This window comes from Vicia villosa, linkage group LG3 (assembly GCF_029867415.1).
Source record: "Vicia villosa cultivar HV-30 ecotype Madison, WI linkage group LG3, Vvil1.0, whole genome shotgun sequence".
NCBI classification, from domain to species: Eukaryota; Viridiplantae; Streptophyta; class Magnoliopsida; order Fabales; family Fabaceae; genus Vicia; species Vicia villosa.
In genome coordinates, this window is record NC_081182.1 from 213,099,660 (window position 1) to 213,118,711 (window position 19,052).

The window sequence follows — 19,052 nt, forward strand, 5'->3', positions numbered from 1 at the left end:
TTTAATATAAAATCATTAAAGAAAGATTTCTAAAAGAAAGCTATTAACAAAAGAAATTAGACGAAGCACTCAACAAAGTTTTGTGTGAAACATTAGCCTTTCCATTAGTTTTCATCTTTGTCATGAGAATGTTTCTTACTAATGAATTAAATGCTATAAATTCATACAACACTGGTGAGTGCATTCATAACATTTCTATTAGTCACAAAATTGTAACAATATAACTACCTAAAGAATTTTTTATCGATCATTTGAAAGACATTGATCTTGGAACACATGCAAATAAGAACCCATTTCATTTACAAGATTGAGCAATATTGTTGTAGGGGTAATTTCCGGTATTAGATTCGATCTTTTTTTGAATAAGATGTACTTGAACACTTTTCTCATTTTCCTGTAATTAAGAACATGGAAAATCATTAAATATTTATTAAAAAAAATTACATATTAAATATATTATTAAAATTCCCAAATATTTATTTTTAAAATATTTTGGAATGTACTTTTAATATTTACTTTCAAGTTTAAGAAGTTTTAAAGTGGTTGAGAAAATGTCTAACAATTTGAAGTTTTTTGGTGAAGAAAATAATTGGAGTTTTAAAAAAATTGAAATAAATTGCAAGACTCACTAGTAAAGTAGTAATAACAGAAACCATTTGGAGAAGTCGATGTAAGCATTCTTCTTCTTGTTTTGATGTGGTGGTGAGTTCTGTAACTTGATAAAGAATTCTCTCAATCTGTTGAATTAACAAGAATCAACTGTAATTGAAATTACAATAATATTAAATGTGATGGAAAATGGTTTTTAATAATAAGTAGATCAAAGCTGAAACCTTGGCAAAGATCATAACCACCAAATTTTATAAATTCTTCAAGAAAGATATTCTAGCAAGATATAGGATCCCACAAACCATCGTTACAGACATTAAAGCCTAAATTATAGACAAGAACTTGAATAAACTCTTTAAGATCTCATAGTCAAACATCCTTTTTCGTAGTATAACATCCCTAGACTAACGGGAAAGTTGAGACCTCCAATAGGGTAGTATTGAAAGGATTTAAGAGGAGTCTCAAAGAATCTAAAGGAAAATGGATAGAGGGTCTCCCTCATGTCCTTTCGTAAGCATAGAAAAGGATAAAACTTTGGGCGAGGGTGATCTCTAGCCTCACAAGTGACAAAATAAAAAAAGATCACTCATTGATTAACATAGTCTTGGGCCTACGGTAAATATGAGAGTTTTCTATCAATAAAGGCAACCAACTTATTTGAATAATACAAAAGAGAACAAAAAAAGTAAAACCAAGATCCTCCAAAAACTTAGTAAGATTGGTCTTTAGATACTACTATTCATGTGGCAATCACTGGGCTTGTAGATGTAAGTTCTCGGAGTCATTGAAAAGGAATTATTCCTCCAAAACTTTGGGAACTTGTTAGTGAACTTTGTAGTCATAGAGACGAAAGGGAATATGTTGGAGACAGATTCCTACGATCTACCTAGCCATATGATATCTTGCATATGCTTTTGTAAGCATCATAGTTAAAGGGGGGGGGGGGGGGGGTAACTAGATAATACATGTCCTTGAAGTTCTTGAAGATACATGTAAACTTCAAATATTTTCTTCCCATACCCTAATGAAAGAAATCCTTGACCCCAATCCGACTTTGCTGAGGTTCATTGCATGTTGACAAAACTCTTGAAGTAAGCCCAACTTGCTAGATGCAATTACGAGGGATAAATTCCAAGGTGGTCATGACCCTAACTTAAATATCATTAAAGGGGAACTTGAACCCTATTATGGAGAATACACAATGATAGAAAGGTAGTTCACACCCAGAAAATTAATTGAACAATCTCTTGCCATGATCAACGTGCAACACCACCCAATTAGAGAACAAAAACTCATCCCAAAGGGCATTTTTTAACCTAGGTGCGTTGCTGAAGAAGGACGTTGTCCCTAAGATATCTTACTCCACCCAAGGTGACTAACATGCATTATCAAGGAATTCAAATAACTATTTTCCCTGTCGTACCATTTCATCCTTAGTGTAAAAAAAAGGACCTAAAGTATGTGAATTTGATTCTATCAACACCTAACCTTGTTGTCGCTAGGTTTGCCTCTATAAATGCATGTGATGGATTTAATATAGACTCGGAACTCCAGTTCTTCCAGGAAATTATATATGTTTTCTTAGTTTAGCATGGAAAGTTCATGAAAGGCAAAGCCACATGCAATCTCTTTAATATCAATCCCTAGGGGTGCAGTTTCCCTCTCTACAGTAACAACCACACTAAGACCCCTCACATCATTAAAAGACTCCCTAAATTATATGAAGCTTACAAAGGGGTATCTTACCTCAAAAGAGAATATTTATAATGTTTATAGGTTTATCACTTCAGTTCGAGAAGAGGCATAACTTATATCACTGTCATTGAACAAGTTTGCGAAGGCAGTGTTTGGGTTTCCTATGTTGGTCAAAACTAGAAAGCAAGCAAAAATAATTAAAATGATAAGGAAAGGGAATGGTACCATGAATGTTAGAAGTTATCAAATGATGGAGAAGAAAAATCACTAGACATCCAAGAATGTCTTGGGATTGGGAATGAAGATAGAAGAATCTAGAAAGATTACAAAAATACAAAAATCGTAAACCCATCATAACATGTTATAACACTCTGAAGAAAGGAAAGAAAAAAGAGGAACTAACTTTAATCACTAAATTTACAAACAAACAAACAGGTGCACCGAGATTTACAGTCGAGAATCGAGGAAATATTTAATGACACTCAAGTGCACTCGGGCATCCTACGAGTGTCGCCTTCCTACCCTAGGCGCTTAGATCAACGTCCAGGTCCTCCCTGAAAGAACATTTCAGTGACGTGACAAGCATTAATTATGCATGTTCCCAAGTCCATCAAATTTCATTCTAGTTCCCAACAAAAATTTTCATCTCCCCAGAAAGCACTTCCTTCCAACAAATTATACAATGTCAGAACGGAACTCCCATGAGGCTGGTCATAACACTTTCATGATAAAATCTTAGTCCTAGCTTCATAATTAACAGCAAGTACTTGGGGGCAGTTGTTCTAGACTCGAAAAAATGGCCCGATAAAACCGACTCAATGTGAATGCCCAATTAAAATACCACACCCACTCAAGCTGAAGAACAAATGTTATTCTTGTTGGGGAACCCCACATAAAAGTAATAAACCATTCTCATATGAATCATTGACGTTCATAAAATGATCCCTCACACATGGAGCCACATCCACTAGGGATATTTGAATTGTCATTCTTATATAAGTATGACATCGTGTGATACTAAGGCACAATTTTGTTACTCACTTACAAGTTCCACCTCTTTGACTTTGGTGATTTGGTTATTGGAGTAGTAATTTTGCAAGTATCCCCTCTCCGACCAACAGAGACATTCAATATCGGATCATAGAACTTCCACAATAAATTTCGCTAATCTATTGCCTATTTTATGTGCTACACTAGACTAAGTGATTTGTGCTTAAATACTAAAGGAGAAGAGATAAATTGTATTATATTTAGTAAACATGCATTAAGTGGATTTGAAAATCTTGAAATATTTTTCTTTTTCCCTGCATATTCTTGAGAATGATAAATTCTTATTGTGGTTGTGAGGAACATTTACATGAATAATGTTTTCATTAAGGTTTTCATGAGCAATATTTTCAACCATTAGTATTTTTTTTAAGATGCTTTTGCTTCTTGATGTAGTAGTTGAACTTTGTTTTTGTGTTATTGTAGTGTTTGAGTTGATTCTTTTGTCAGTTGCTTTTCTACTTAAGAAAATATTTTTTAATAACTTTTTTTCTAAGTGAAAGAATATAAATATGCAACATTATACACTTTATTGCAAAGAAAATAAGCCAAAAAAATTTAAAGGGAGGGGAAAAACCTGTGGTTGATATTTCTTAATCAATAGTTCAATATTCTCCATGACTTTAACAGCTGTGTTGAAAGCTTCAAATAAGGCCTCTATATTTACCTATGAAGAGGATTAAATTATGAGAAATATTTAAAAACTACTTGCATAAAAAATATTCTACAATTATATAAATATGTATACACAAATACACATATATATAAATATAGACATTTGATTATGTAATTACCTTGAGACCATGACTTAAGGGCATTGTGGTAGACAATGTTAACAACTTCTTTGTTAATCTTTCGATTGATTCTTTATTCTTTTTTTCTAGTTTTTTCCATTCATTAAGATAGGAAATTTGACCACTCAAAATTTGTTGGAGCTTGATCATATGTTTGACTTTTTGTACTTCAATTCTCTTTTGTATTATGGTCTTTCTTAGCATTAGGGTTCCAAGCCATACAGAAAATAAATTTACCTGAAATTTAATTTAAAAAAAGAGAATAAAAAATTAAGCTTGACAAGAAAATGATAACAAATATTATTTTATTCACATGAGTTTTATATATATATATATATATATATATATATATATATATATATATATATATATATATATATATATATATATATATATATATATATATATATATTATGCTTATCAAATCTTAATTTAACAATAATAAATGGTACCTCAGAAGCATTTTTTACCCTAGCCTTGGAAACCTCAGTTCTAGCATTAATATATCTCCATTGCAAAAGTCTACTATGAAAAATCTTATACTTATGGTACATTTCTTCTTGCATGGATGACACTTTCCTTTGCTTAAAGTAATTCAAAACTTTAGTGACACTATTACCAACTTTACCACCACCATTGCCTTTGCTTCCGTTTGCTTTAGGCGGTGGTGGCTCGCGCCAAATCGGAGAACCGAGGGATTGCCTTCCTGGCGAAAGCGCCCACGCCGAAGGCAATGTGGTCCTCTTCGATGCTCCATTGCGATCGGGGCTAACTCCATATTGTAACATCTTGCTATTACTCTTCTTCTTATCATTAAACTTTGTGTTCTCTTCGTTGTTTTCCGTTCTTATCTTAGATGTTGATTTTGAACGGTGGCTATTTGTTAATTTTTCACTAGAGCTGAACCTCCGCGGAGTTCTCTCTGGGGTGGTTATAGTCGCCACGCTTCCGTTGCTTTGAGAGCGTACAAGGCGTGGTGATGGCGGCACTACCGTGAGTTGGCCACGGCCGGAAAGAGTGCGACGGGGATTTTTCTCCATGAAAGATATGAATTTGATAAGTTGTGTATGGTTTAGAGAATATCTATGTGATGCAGTATACATATACATGAATGAAGTACTTGAGGAGTTAGAGGATGTAGAAGTTGAAAGCACGTTGAATATAGTAATGAAGTAGAATAATTGACTTCACTTCATGCAAAATTTGCAAGCACGTATATGTTGAAAAGTTCAACTCTGATTTTTTTCAAGTGATTAATATTTTTATGTGATAGTCTATGCATGTGGCCTGTTGGCAGTAGGTAGTTGTATGTTAAGTGACAATTAACCTTTGACTTTCTAACTAACTCCAAATATCTATATTAAAGGTTGGCTTTGTGTTTTGAAAATCGCCCCATACCGGCCGGTCGAACCGAGGATTAGAGGGGTATTTGTTCTGGTCTAATTGTTAGATTGAATATGCTATTGAACTAATGAGAATTGATCAAAATCAATAAAATCAACAATTTTAGAAAACTTAAAGTTTAAATATATGTTTTCTTTTCTAGACAAAACGACGCTTTAATTTTTTTATTTATTTAAATTAAAATATAACTAGACTTTGTTTAAAAATTATTTGAAACATAGGCTAAGTTATGTTTTGTCAAAACCTAAGTCTGACCTGCTAAAAATATTAAGGTCTGCGATCTATCATAAACTTATTTTTGAACCTGAGCATGACCTTTTGAAAAGCCTCATTGACTTGATAACCTACTTAAAAACCTAATTTATTTGAACATATGTAAATAATCAATTCAATTAATGTTTTTATAGACTAAGAAACTAAAAGATCAAAGGTACTAAAGTTTGATTGCATTGACTTATTTGAACTTACTTGTTAGAATAAGTATTGTGAGACTATTTGTTTATGAAAACTTATGAAAATAACTTATGACAAAGTTCATAAGGTGTTTTCATCATATTTTAATAAGTTCTTCAAGATAATCGAGTTTTATTTTTGTATTTTAATTCAAAATATAAAATAAAATATAATTATAATAATAAAATTATTCATATTTATTTAGGTAAGTTGGTCAGATAGGCTTAAAATACTTTTTTTTTGGTCAGGCCTAGCCTCTAAAGGGACTTATTAAAAAGTCTAGGTCGTTTCTATTGTCAAAAAGTCTGGTCTGACCAGGACCTGTGTAGGCTAAGCCGTATGCCCCTATTATTTGGCTTGGTGTATTTTCACCCCCTAGTTGTGTGTGATGACTATTTTTAGAATTCGAATTTAAAGAATGAACTTGTGAAATTATGATGTTTTAATATTTTAAAATTTTGTAGGTGTCAGAATATTTTTTAGAAACAGAGCCATCAGATTCGACCGATTTATTAAATATATTATTTTATTATAGAGACCGATTTATTTAACCCAACTATACGATTTAATATGGTTTAATTATGTGGTTCGATCTGTGATCCAATGGTTCGACCAATGAAATAGTACTCTCACCGGTTTGATGACCAGTTTAGTTTTAAAATATTGGTTTCGCTAGACATGTTTCAGTTCAATTTCAATATATATATATATATATATATAAAATAAGACCTCGAATTGAATCTATTTGTAACAAGCTTGGTGCATATAACACGTATTCTCCATCTTGAGGAGGAGTGTTAGCATTAATTATGATTGTAGATATTTTAAAGTGATTGATAGTATTCCTAGACTAAATAACTTCCTAGGTTAGTGCTTATTCATTGAACTTCAATGTATTTATTGTAACACTAGTATAAATATAAGTAGTGTGATCTACCTCAAAACACACTGAATTTACAAAATTCTATAATATGAATTTATTATTTAAAACACATGTGTTATAATATTCGAACTTGCTGATGGTGATTTAATTTTTAGCAGTATTGTAATGCTTTAAAATGCATCAACCGTGGTTGGAAGATTGTGAGGTTACATCATCCTGAGGAGTAGTTATTTCACGATGTGATGCAGCTATCTGGACTGCGAGATTTATGCTTGACTGATTATACTACTATTAACCATTGGATGTTTTTAACATTCGTTACTATGAGACGTCATTTTTTCATATTACACGTGATGAGATGTCCATTACATTAGATTATGTTTCATGCTTGTGGCATCTTTCGATCAGGAAAAGATTATTGGACCACTCAAGAATTAATAGATTTGATGTCCTGGATATGATAGTGAAATATTTAGGAGTTGATCTAGAGGATGTCCTGAAGGAGATATAAGATAGCAAGTGATGTCATGAAATATTTAGGAGTTGATCTAGAGGATGTCATGAAAGACATAAAAGATAGCAAGTGATGTCATGTTAGATTTGGATTCTCCCGTAGAGAGAATCAATCGACTGAGCCCTTTAGAGTGTATCTTGAGCACGCAATACACGATGATATATGCCTCCAGCCGGGTGACCTTCACCCTCAAACGCGTCCCTTGTATTACATTGCCTCCTACTCTGGATGGTTGGCTTGTGGGTCGTGTTTGATGTATCCATATATGCATGAGCGAGTCATGCACCAATTCAGGTATATGCAGGTTGTTCCAAAAGAACTTTTCATGTCTTCTCCTCTCACTTTGTCCTGTAGAGATACAGATGTCTTGCGTGATAATTTTCTTAATTATTTGATAACAACTAAAGCACGAGGTGTGGTAGCTCCTAGCCAATAGAGCCGTGAATTCAGCTACGTCTAGTGGTATTATAGAGTTTCACATTCTTATATAAGGTCATATGCAAAGGGAGATCCACCTAGGCTAGGTCATCAAGAGATATTAGACGAGGAGTGGGCTAGGCAAGTCATGTCATTGATGTGTTACTACATGTCGTTGTATTATGGATTTTGCGCAAGCGAGTATATGTAGATTAGATTTTTGAGGGGGTCATTCTAGATGTCATTCTTAGTCAGACACAAACGGGATTGTCGTATATGAGGCAATGAAGGAACATAGGGGTCCAATATACATAGTAGTATAGTATTTATATTAGGGATTATGGATCGCATTACTGTTTGTAATTTTTTATTATGACTGTATTATGTATTCATGATTCATTCATTTATACATCGCATTTTCATCTTATTAGAACAGTGTATGGTTTAATTTATAAAACAATTAATATGATAGTATAGTTATAATATATGTTTTATTACATCGGTGTATTTCTAAAAAAAGGTCAAAATTTACCACTAAAGGCTGAGTATGGAAGTACATATCCGTATTTGTTATGGATATGCATTTATGGATTAAACTATGGATAAATGAAGGTGTGGCCTAGTTACAAACAAAATTATTGCAGAGGTGAGTTTGTAGATATATTTCCGAATTAATTTTTTGAAAAATAGGGGTGTATCTTGCTAGAAACGTATTTTGATGTCAAATGAGTGCGTCTTGAATTTTTGAATTAGTTTTCATTTGATTAAATGTATTTGAACTTTTGATTCTCAAAAAATTGTTTCTTTTTATAGAACTTTTTTATTAATTATTGAATTGTTTCACATAAATATTTTTAAATGGTAAATATTAATTTTTTTCAAAAGAAATCAACCAAATCCAAAAATAACAATGCAATTCCAGTTTTTTTTAATAATTGTTTGATTAAATGTATTAGAAATTTTTATTTTCCAAAAACTGTTTCTTATTATTGATTTTTTTTTAATAAATTCGATTAGATTTAATGTATATGAACTTTTGATTCTCAAAAAATTGTTTCTTATTATTGATTTTCTTAATAACTATCGAATCGTTTCTCATGTAAATATTGTTAATTGCTAAATAATAATTTTTCTCAATAGAATCAATCAAATCCAAAAATAATAATGCAATTCCATTTTTTTTAATAATTTTAAATAATTATTTGTTTTAATGTATATGAACTTTAGATTATAAATTAGTTTTCTTATTTTTTAAAGTTTTTAATAATTTTGATTTAATTAAATATATTTGAACTATTGATCCTCTAAAAAAAATTCTTATTGATATTTTAAAATAATTATTGAATTGTTTCTCATATAAATATTGTTAATTCATAAATATTAATTTTTTACAAAGGAATCAATCAAATCCAAAAATAATAATGCAATTTCATTTTTTTTTTGTTTTTTATTAATTTTTAATTATTATTTGATTAAAGGTATTTGAACTTTTGATTCTCAAAAAATTGTTTCTCATTATTGAATTTTTAAATTATTATAAAATTGTTTCGCATTTAAATATTGATAATTGCTAGGAAAAAAATCCAGAAATAAAAATTCAACTTTTTTATATAAATATATTTCAATTATTCTTTGATTGAATGTATTCAAACTTTTTATTCTCAAAACTGCATCTTTATTATTGATTTTTTATTAATTTTGGTTTGATAAAATGTATTTAAAATTTTGATTCTAAAAAAATGATTTCTTATTAATGAATTTTTTAATTAATTATTGAAATTTTTCTTATATAAATATTGTTAAATGGTAAAAATATTAATATTTTTAAAGGACACTATCAAATCCAAAAATAATAATGAGATTCCATTTTTGGTTTTTTTAATAATTTTTAGTAATTATTAGATTAAATGAATTTGGATATTTATTTTCAATAGATTGTTTCTTATTATTGAATTTTTTAATAATTTTGATTAGATTAAATGTATATTAAGTCCTAAATTTTTTTTCTTATCATTTATTTTTTTAATAATTATTGTTTTTTAATATAAATATTTTTAATTGGTAAATATTAATATTTTTCAATGGAATTAATCAAATCCAAAAATAATAATGCAATCCCAATTTTCTAATAATTTTTAATAATTCTTTGATTTATATAATTTTGATTTAGTTAAATGTATTTGAACTATTGATCCTCAAAAACTTGTTTTTTATTATTGATATTTTTAAATAATTATTAATTTTTTTCTAATATAAATATTTTTAATTGCTAAATATTGATTTTTTTTCAAAGGAATCAATCAAATCCAAAAACAATAATGCAATTCCAAGTTTTTGTTTTTTAATTATTGTTTGATTAAAGGTATTTGAAGTTTTGATTCTCAATTTTTTTTTTTTACTATTTTTGAATTTTTTTTAAATAGTTTTATTTGATTAAATTTATTTGAATTTTTAATTCTCAAAAACATGTTTCTTATTATTGAATTGTTTTTCATATAAATGTTTATTTGGTAAACATTAATTTTTGGTAGGAATCAATCAAATCCTAAAATAATAATTCAATTCCATTTTTGGTTTTTAATAATATTTTGATTAAATGTATTTGAACTTTTGATTTTGAAAAAATTGTTTCATATTATTGAATTTTTAATAATTATTAAATTGTTAATTGATAAATAATAATTATTTTTCAAAGGAATTATTCAAATCCAAAAATAATACAATTCCTTTTTTGTTTTTTATACAAATTTAGTTTTTTTTCCTTTTTGGTAGGGAAGGTGCATCCCCTAAACTAACAACCTACATTCATCAACACCAAAAAGAAAGTTGCAAATAATTTATTGTGTCTATTTAAAGATTTGGAATTTTAGGCAAAGAGGTGAGAAGTGCAGGATATTGTCACGCTATGGAGAATAATAGTAGAGTGTGTCTTGTTTGTAACAAGTCTTTTTCTAATGGGAAAGCTTTAGGAGGCCACATGAAGTCTCACTTAGCCAGGTCGTCAATCACTAGAAAACCTCCCATTAACATCCAAGTGTCTCAATACTCATCTGAGTCAAAAAGACATCCAACTAAATCGATCTCTGTATCTTCTTCATCAACTCACAATTCTAGAAACAACCCTATACATAATCTTCGATCTCAGAAAAGGAACTACTATTATACCCTAGCAAACTTTGGTAGGTATAATGCATTTAAGTTTTATCCAAAATACCCAACTCGAAAAAGATCAAAGCGCAATCGTAGGAAAAAATGTGTGTCTGAAGAAAAAGATGAGAATTCAAAATTTAGTGTGGCTGAAGAAAAAGAAGAGAATTCGCTCATTAATGTGGCTGAAGAAAAAGAAGAGAATACACAATTTAAATTAGTGTATAATGATTTTGATATAGAAGCTGCAGAAACATTAGTCATTATTTGTATGAAAGAATGGCAACAAATTGAGAAGAAAAACTTTGAAGAGAAGGTAAAAATTTATGAAAATTAAAATGTTGTATGATTGTGATATTTGTCATGAAATGTTTCAATATCATCAAGATCTTGTAGGATAAAAAGCATTCCATGAGAAAATTAGCAATTGATATGAAGCAATATGTGTATAAGGGCACATAATAAGTTATTACCCTATTCTTATATTTTTGTATAACGTTAAACCATTCAATTTACCTTATTTTTATCATTATCATGTAAGGGTTCTTATTTACATGTTACTTATTGATGTTTTCTACCATATATATTCATTTTTTGTGAGATCTTAATTCTGAACCAAAATTTATTGCAGTAAAATTTCCACGCCAAAATAAGTTTTACTCACTAATTTTATATTAACTTATTACTCTTTTGGTAAATAAATGTTAACAATCTCGATTATTTTTATAAGAATGGATAACCAATATCTATGAATTTTTTATGCATTTAAGGCTGAAAATTCAAATTACTTAGATATTAAGGAAACTTTTTATTATTATATAACTTAAAACAGAGTTATTGATTAGTATGGTTGAAATTAATTTTGAATCTTTCTCTATGCGTATTCATGTTCACCTATATTTCTTCATGTGAATTATGTGACCAATGGATGTTAAAAAATGAAATATAATAAAAACATAGGGTTAGGGAATGATGACTTTAATTTCTTTCCTAAAAACATGTTGAATCTCAATTCAAAACAAAACATTAGAATAATGACAAATAACAATAAATTCTATGGGTCATTGTCCACATCCCGACTTCATATGACCATATATGTCCAAGTATTTTGATACAATTATTGATTGAGATTCTTTAAAGAGATTGCTCATGTTTTTTTTTTTTTATCACAACAAAATCAATGTAATTCATTTATCAAAAGATGTTCAATACAATGAGGAGGCGACAATAACACACTACGTCGAGCCCAAGAATTGGCCGCCCTCGCAAGAGAGTGAGCAACCATATTCGCTTGACGCCTAACAAACTTCACCTCAAAGTTTGGGAAGGAATGCAATAAACTACTAATGGACTCAATAATAAGACTAAACTCGGAATCTCCCTTTCTATTGAAAAAAGGAGGGGAAATAGAACAAATGAAAAGTAGTTATAACTAACTACTAGTTTATTTAATCATCTTACTACTAAATAAACTTATTTAAAAACTTATTATTCTTAGGATTTAGATCTTAACAGCTCTCTTCAACCCGAGCATGGTAGATATGTATCATGCACAACTTGGAAACAAAGTCATTAAACTTAGGAGTAGGTTAATCCTTTGTCAAAAAAATTATGATTTTCTCTTGTCATGAGATTGGAAGTAGGTGCAACAAGCCTTGTTGAACCTTTTTATGCACAAGATGACACTTAATTTATTTATGTTTCTTCCTCTCATGAAAAATTGGGTGGGAAGCAATGTGCATGGTGTGACAAAATATTTATTTCATATAATAAAACAGCGCATCACATTAACTCAAATAACATAAACATTCTAATATATGAGTACTACATTAAAACATAAAACCAAACATAATAATTTAAAAAACATGAATTTTGACCCCTGTGTCACAATATCTGAGGCTTATTACAAACCAAACGTACTAATTGACTTGATAGTTCAACATACATAAACATAAAAGAAAACTAATGAATTAGCTTTCTACACCGCCCTCAAGAAGAGTATCACACTTTGACTATTCCTGAGTATCACACTTTGAATATAATAGTATAAATAACAAAATTATAAGAAAAAATGAACATAAATAAATATTAAAAAAATTATAAAAATAATACAATGATTATAATTTGTATTAAGTAAAAAATTTTGAAGGTGGATAATAGTTATAATAAGTTGATGGAAATAATCAAAAAAAATTACATAGAAGAGAAGCATTAAGACGAAGGAAAATATATAATTTTGAAATATTAAAATTAAACTGAGAGTATTTTAATAAATATAATAATTTCTTACGTATTAAAATTGAGATTTCTTCCCCTCCCCTCCAAATCCCCCAATTCGAGGGATGCAAAAAGTGTGGTTTGAAGGGATTTTGCTCCCCTCCCCTCTCCTCCCGTCTCCTCCCCTCCATCTACCTCGAACCAAACACACCTTTAGATTACGAAATAAACTCAATTCTCTCTCTCAATGCTTCCATTAGCTCTTCTACTTTAATAATTTCAACACATCAAAATCAAATATGTGTTAAATGTAGGCTACCATAATGCTCCCTAACTCACTTATATAAAATATGGGCTCTCTCTTTAAATCATCTCAATCAATAATTTTATAAAAATACTTGAACACATATGGTCATATGAAGTTGGAAGGTGAACAATGACTAATAAAATTTAGTGTTATTTGTTATTATTCTAATGTTTTGTTTTGACTTGAGATTGCACCAACATGGATTAAGGAAAGAGATTAAAGTCATCATTCCCTAACCCTAAATTTTTATTATATTACGTAATCTTTATGAACGAATATACGTAAACATTATACATATTGAAAAAGATTTAAAATTCATTTCAACTATACTATTCAATAACTTTATTTTAAGTTATATAATAATAGAATATTTTCTTAGAAACTAAGTAATTTGAGTTTCAAACTTTAAGTGCATAAAAAATTCATAGATCTTGGTTATCAATTCTTAAATAATTAGTTGAGCTTGTTAACATTAATTTACCAAAAGTTTAATAAGTTGATATAAAATTAGTAGGCAAGATTGATGTTTTTTTGGAAATTTTATTGCATGAAATTAAGGTTTAGAATAAAGATCTTAAGAAGAATGAATATTTATGGTAGAAAACATCAATAAGTAACATGCAATAAGTATTCTTAAATGATAATAACAAAAATATATGAGTTGAGTAAGTATACATTATTATGTTCCTCAAGTTTTTATTTTTGATTCAAAAAAATTTCACAAGATGTATACCTACACACTTCTTAATTTACCGCATTAACTTCATTTCCACTTCTACCAATTGCATCATTTGAATGGTTAGTTTTCTTACGGATTACTTTATATCCTACAAGATCTTAATGATATTTTTGTTGGCGTAACATCGGGAGAGGGTCGAGTCGGGAGCATTGTTTATTCTGGGACATTCCTTTGAGCAACACACCTTTGTGAGAGAGACACCACTTCTCCACCTAAAACCTTAAGGTGATAGGTGAGTGGGTTCTCCCACTTATATATGCTCAAGTCACCACACACATTTCCAATGTGGGACTATTAACCACACTCACACTTGATTCTCAACAATTTTAACAATTCAAGAGACAAATGTCACAAATATAACATTTTAATTTTCATAAAATTTTGTCTTCTCTTTATAGTATCTCTTCTCAATTTTGTCACTCTTTGACAAAAATAATAACTAATGTTTCTACAACTTCTCTATCAAAATCATTATACACTAATTTAAATTATGTATCTATTTCTTCAACCACATTAATGAATGGGATCTCTTCTTTTTCTTCACCCACTTTACATTGTGCATTCTTTTCTTTTTCTTCATCCATATTAAATTTTGTATTCTCGTCTATTTCTTCAACATATTTGCCTAAAATTCTAAAAATTTAAAAAACACAATAAATTTTTTGCAAATGACTTTTTGGTGCAAATAAATGTCAGTTGTTAGTTTAGGGGATGCACCTTCCCTGACAAAAAAATAAAAGAAAAAACTAAATTTGTATACCAATTAGTAATATTTATATGAGAAATAATTCAATAATTATTTTAAAAATTTAATAATAAGAAACAATTTTTTGAGAAATTATTAAAAGATAAAATATTTAGTAGATATGACCTATATTATGATATCTTTCAATACAATGTTTTATTTTTAAAAATATTTATTCATGTTATGTTTTTGAGTGAGTGTAATATATATATATATATATATATATATATATATATATATATATAATAATACATCCTTTTCTCATATAAATATATTATATATATATATATATATATATATATATATATATATATATATATATATATATATATATATATATATATATATATATATATATATATATATATATATATATATATATATATATATATATATAAGTATAATAATGAAAATTACATAAAAAATATATGTGACAAGCGAGCACCAAGTTGCACTCCTAAACCTTTTCAAATGACCTAAGTGTTTATATTCCCTCTCGTGGATCGGTCAAGAAGTTTACAAACGTCTTTTTTTCGCAGATAGTTTGCACGTCTAAATATATGTATAAATTTATAAAAAAAAGACATTCATAACAAAGTCGTGATATTATTTAAAGGCTAGAAGCTCCCTGCAATGAATTGTGTTCCCCCTGACGAAAAGACCTCTAACAACGATAATCTTTTCAACCGCCCTCATACTCTTTATCAAAACAAATAGTTGTCTCTTTGTTGTGAATCATTAGACACATCCTTATCCCAAGAATTATCTTGTTGATGCCCATGAAGAATCGAAGTTCAAAAACCTCACTTTGCAGATCCCTTAAATATAGAAAAAGATGCATTAACTCAACATCCCTAATACTGTCTTCCTGGACGAACCCCTATATAAAATCTTTATCTTGCACTACAGGAAAAAAGGCCTCCTGCCACGCCCAGAAAACCGAGGCTATATGCAAAATAACCGTGGCGTAACGCTGAGGCCACGGTTTGGCCACGGAAATCCAACTGTGGAGTATACGGTTGTGGCCTAAAGTAAAGTCCACGGTTTTTTGGTATAGACCACGCCTTTTTTACAACCGTGGCTTTTTTAGGCCACGGTTTAGGTAGCTTGATTAAGGCCGCGGTTTGTACTTGCCACGACTTAAAAACTGTGGCTATATGGTAAAGCCACGGTTTCATTTTAACGTTTACGACACAGTATTAGTTCAAGATATAGCCACGGTTTGGTTATGACCACCTATGTAAAACCGTTGTTATATGTTATGCATTCTAAACCATTTATCTAGCCACGGTTTATTTATGTATCATTATATATATATATATATATATATATATATATATATATATATATATATATTTAATAGGGCTATTTTGAGTAAGTGGATATGGAAAGCAATATCACAGTTTAAGCATTAGCAAATAACCATAACACATATTTATATGCATTAAACTTTTTTACCAGTACATATAACGGAAGTTAGTTACACATATACATGAATAAAAAATGTGGGGCATTTCAAGCTAACATATTAGAAACATGAAACCAGCAAGATAAAGCCTAGCTATTTTCAAGTGCTATTCAATCTTAGCATAAAAACCATAGATTTATGGTATGGAACAAGCCTAATTACTTATGTATGTATCAGGAGGACACAAGACCTATTATTTTCTTCATTGCCAAATATATCTCATCTCCTAAGATGCAAGGTATCAAGAGTGAGCTTGTAGGATCATCCTTTAAAGCTTCACTTGATTTCTGTTGAAACTGCAAATGCCAATGAAAAAGAATAGTTGATATAAAAAACTATTATTTATAAAATAGGTACTAAACTAAACTACAAAGCACATGTTGTAACAAATAGTAATCAATGTCAATCAGCCATGTGGCCTTGTTGTTTCAATCTTTGTGCCACCTGTATGTTGATCAAGAAAACTATCCTAAGAATTGAGTAAATAAAAAGTGCTTACCCTAACAATTTCTTCATATGTCTCATCATCAATTTCAACAGTGGTAACAATTTCTTCAACATCACCAATAATCATATTAAGATGCCGATCATAAGCCTCCAAATCGAAGATCAAATTGAAAAACAGCTACTAAAAATGTGTAATAAGAAACGAGAGATAAAAAGAAAAAGAATAAATTACATGAAGCTTGCCACGAAGCTCTCTGTCAGAATGGAGTTTGACATAGATACGTTCATCGAGACTGAGTCGTATGAGATCCAAAGGCTCCTTCACTAGTAGCAATGTCTGTGTGCTGCTGTCAACAACACTTACACAACAATGTTCCCTTAACATCAAACTGTTGAAAGGAATAACATATATCAATATATCAAGCACAGTGCTATATATATATATATATATATATATATATATATATATATATATCTAAAGTTATAGAACATAGTTAATAAGATACACATCAGTCCCCCATAGCATGGCACCTTTGACCTACAAACAATAATAATAATCTTGACTGTCATAATCACTTTCTCCTCCATGTCTACCTGTTTTGGAGAGGTCGTAACTATCCATTGTGTATCTAATCATATTACTGTTCCTATTTTATAATTATCATGAATGAAATTAGGGACTAAACTAATATTTGAGAGGTGAAAAAGGTTGCTACTCAAATATTTACAGATAGCAAGCTATGGACACAACTTACTTTAGATCTCAGGAAGAGAGCATCGTAGAAGTCCCGTTCAGATTCTGACTGTTCACACTCAATCAATTGAATATCAGTTGGAGGCAGGACAAGTATAGGCCTGAAAAAACATAGATCATTATAAATAAAGTTATTCATGCATATTGAAAGAGACAACTCACGTGAAGTGAGAATGCCTACCTGTTAGACGCTGGCCTTGGGATCTAGAGGGGGGTGAATAGATCGTTCACAGTTTTACGGAGTTAAACGACTTTTCAGCGGAAGTGATTCTGAATCGACTCGCGTCTATTCCGAACCACTATCGAAACGATTATATATGTGTTTAAAAACCAGTTAAAGACTTGAGGTAAGTGATAAGAGTATACGTTGCAGAATCAAAGCGTTGCTCTTATTGAAAATCAGATTAACTTCTTGTATGATGGACAATGTTTGCAATGCAGTAAGAGTGATAGAAACAAATATACAAACACTTGGTGATAATGATCAAATTGAAGGTAATTCAATGTGTGGTGGATTGTGATGTTTATGTAAGTTCTTAATTCACAATCTTAACACTCGAATCGTTGATCAATTTGCTATTATAACCAAATATGAACAGAATGTAAATGAAAAAGTAAAAGCGACAAGAACACGATATTTGTTTAGGCAGTTTGTCGATCGTCCTCGCTACGACTACGTCTGCCCCCAATTCCAAACTGAAATTGGGTAATCTTTCATTAATGTTGAAAGTAGTATATACAAAGAAGATAACAAAGCGATAAACCATAAACCAATTATGTCGATCCTTTGAATCTTCTTCCCCCTTAATCTTGAGTCAGATCAAGGTTATCCAAGAGCTTCACTTTGATCCCTTTCTGCAGTGTCTTCAATTCCCTCGAACCCTTGTTCTTCAATCTTCACACTCAGCCGGATCCTCGATGAAGCCTCTTGATAAAAACCCCCAAGAAACACCTATCTTGGAGGACAAAACCCGCAGATTTTATTCACCAAAAACCCCACAAATCTTCACCCACTAGGAATCTTCAATTCCGTTCCATGGACGTTATCGAACTCGATCACTAACCCTCAACGCAAGAATGATTATGTGTAATTGTGTTGGAGATGACGAAGAACGAAGATGAGAAGCCTTTGTGTATCTTTCAGTCGTTGGTGTTTCTTTGAATAATGAACCTTGGACAATATATATGATAGCTTAACAGTTGGAGATGAGAGAAACAGAATTTTTGGCATTCTTGATCAGTTAGGTCGACCTCTTGTAGTGCTTAGGTCGACCTAGCAGAGCTTGCAGAATTTTGCTCCCAGTTAGATCGACCTGTTTAAGGAGTAGGTCGACCAGAATCCTCTTCAAATGCATTCTGGGGACATTTTCTCAGATTAGGTCGACCTAGTTGTTGTGTAGGTCGACCTAGCA

At 30.1% G+C, this 19,052-nt stretch overlaps 2 protein-coding genes and 1 long non-coding RNA gene across 3 annotated transcripts; 1 reads left to right on the plus strand and 2 right to left on the minus strand.

The window, feature by feature from the left end:
- On the minus strand, nucleotides 1-5,191 carry LOC131659886 (QWRF motif-containing protein 7). Its single transcript, XM_058929006.1, has 5 exons — nucleotides 4,598-5,191; nucleotides 4,146-4,382; nucleotides 3,929-4,018; nucleotides 630-737; nucleotides 1-394 (listed from the first exon to the last, which is right to left on the minus strand). The coding sequence occupies exons 1-5, from the start codon at nucleotides 5,183-5,185 to the stop codon at nucleotides 296-298; spliced, it is 1,122 nt and encodes a 373-aa protein (XP_058784989.1). The 5' UTR covers nucleotides 5,186-5,191; the 3' UTR covers nucleotides 1-295.
- A 5,530-nt stretch (nucleotides 5,192-10,721) lies between these two features.
- LOC131659887 (zinc finger protein ZAT9-like) lies at nucleotides 10,722-11,300 on the plus strand. The gene has a single exon (XM_058929007.1). The coding sequence runs from the start codon at nucleotides 10,722-10,724 to the stop codon at nucleotides 11,298-11,300; it is 579 nt and encodes a 192-aa protein (XP_058784990.1).
- Nucleotides 11,301-16,438: 5,138 nt separating this feature from the next.
- Nucleotides 16,439-17,006, minus strand: LOC131657319 (uncharacterized). The gene is made up of 2 exons (XR_009300613.1): nucleotides 16,939-17,006; nucleotides 16,439-16,735 (listed from the first exon to the last, which is right to left on the minus strand). It is a non-coding gene; the product is annotated as an uncharacterized LOC131657319 (long non-coding RNA).
- Between the last annotated feature and the right edge of the window lie 2,046 nt (nucleotides 17,007-19,052).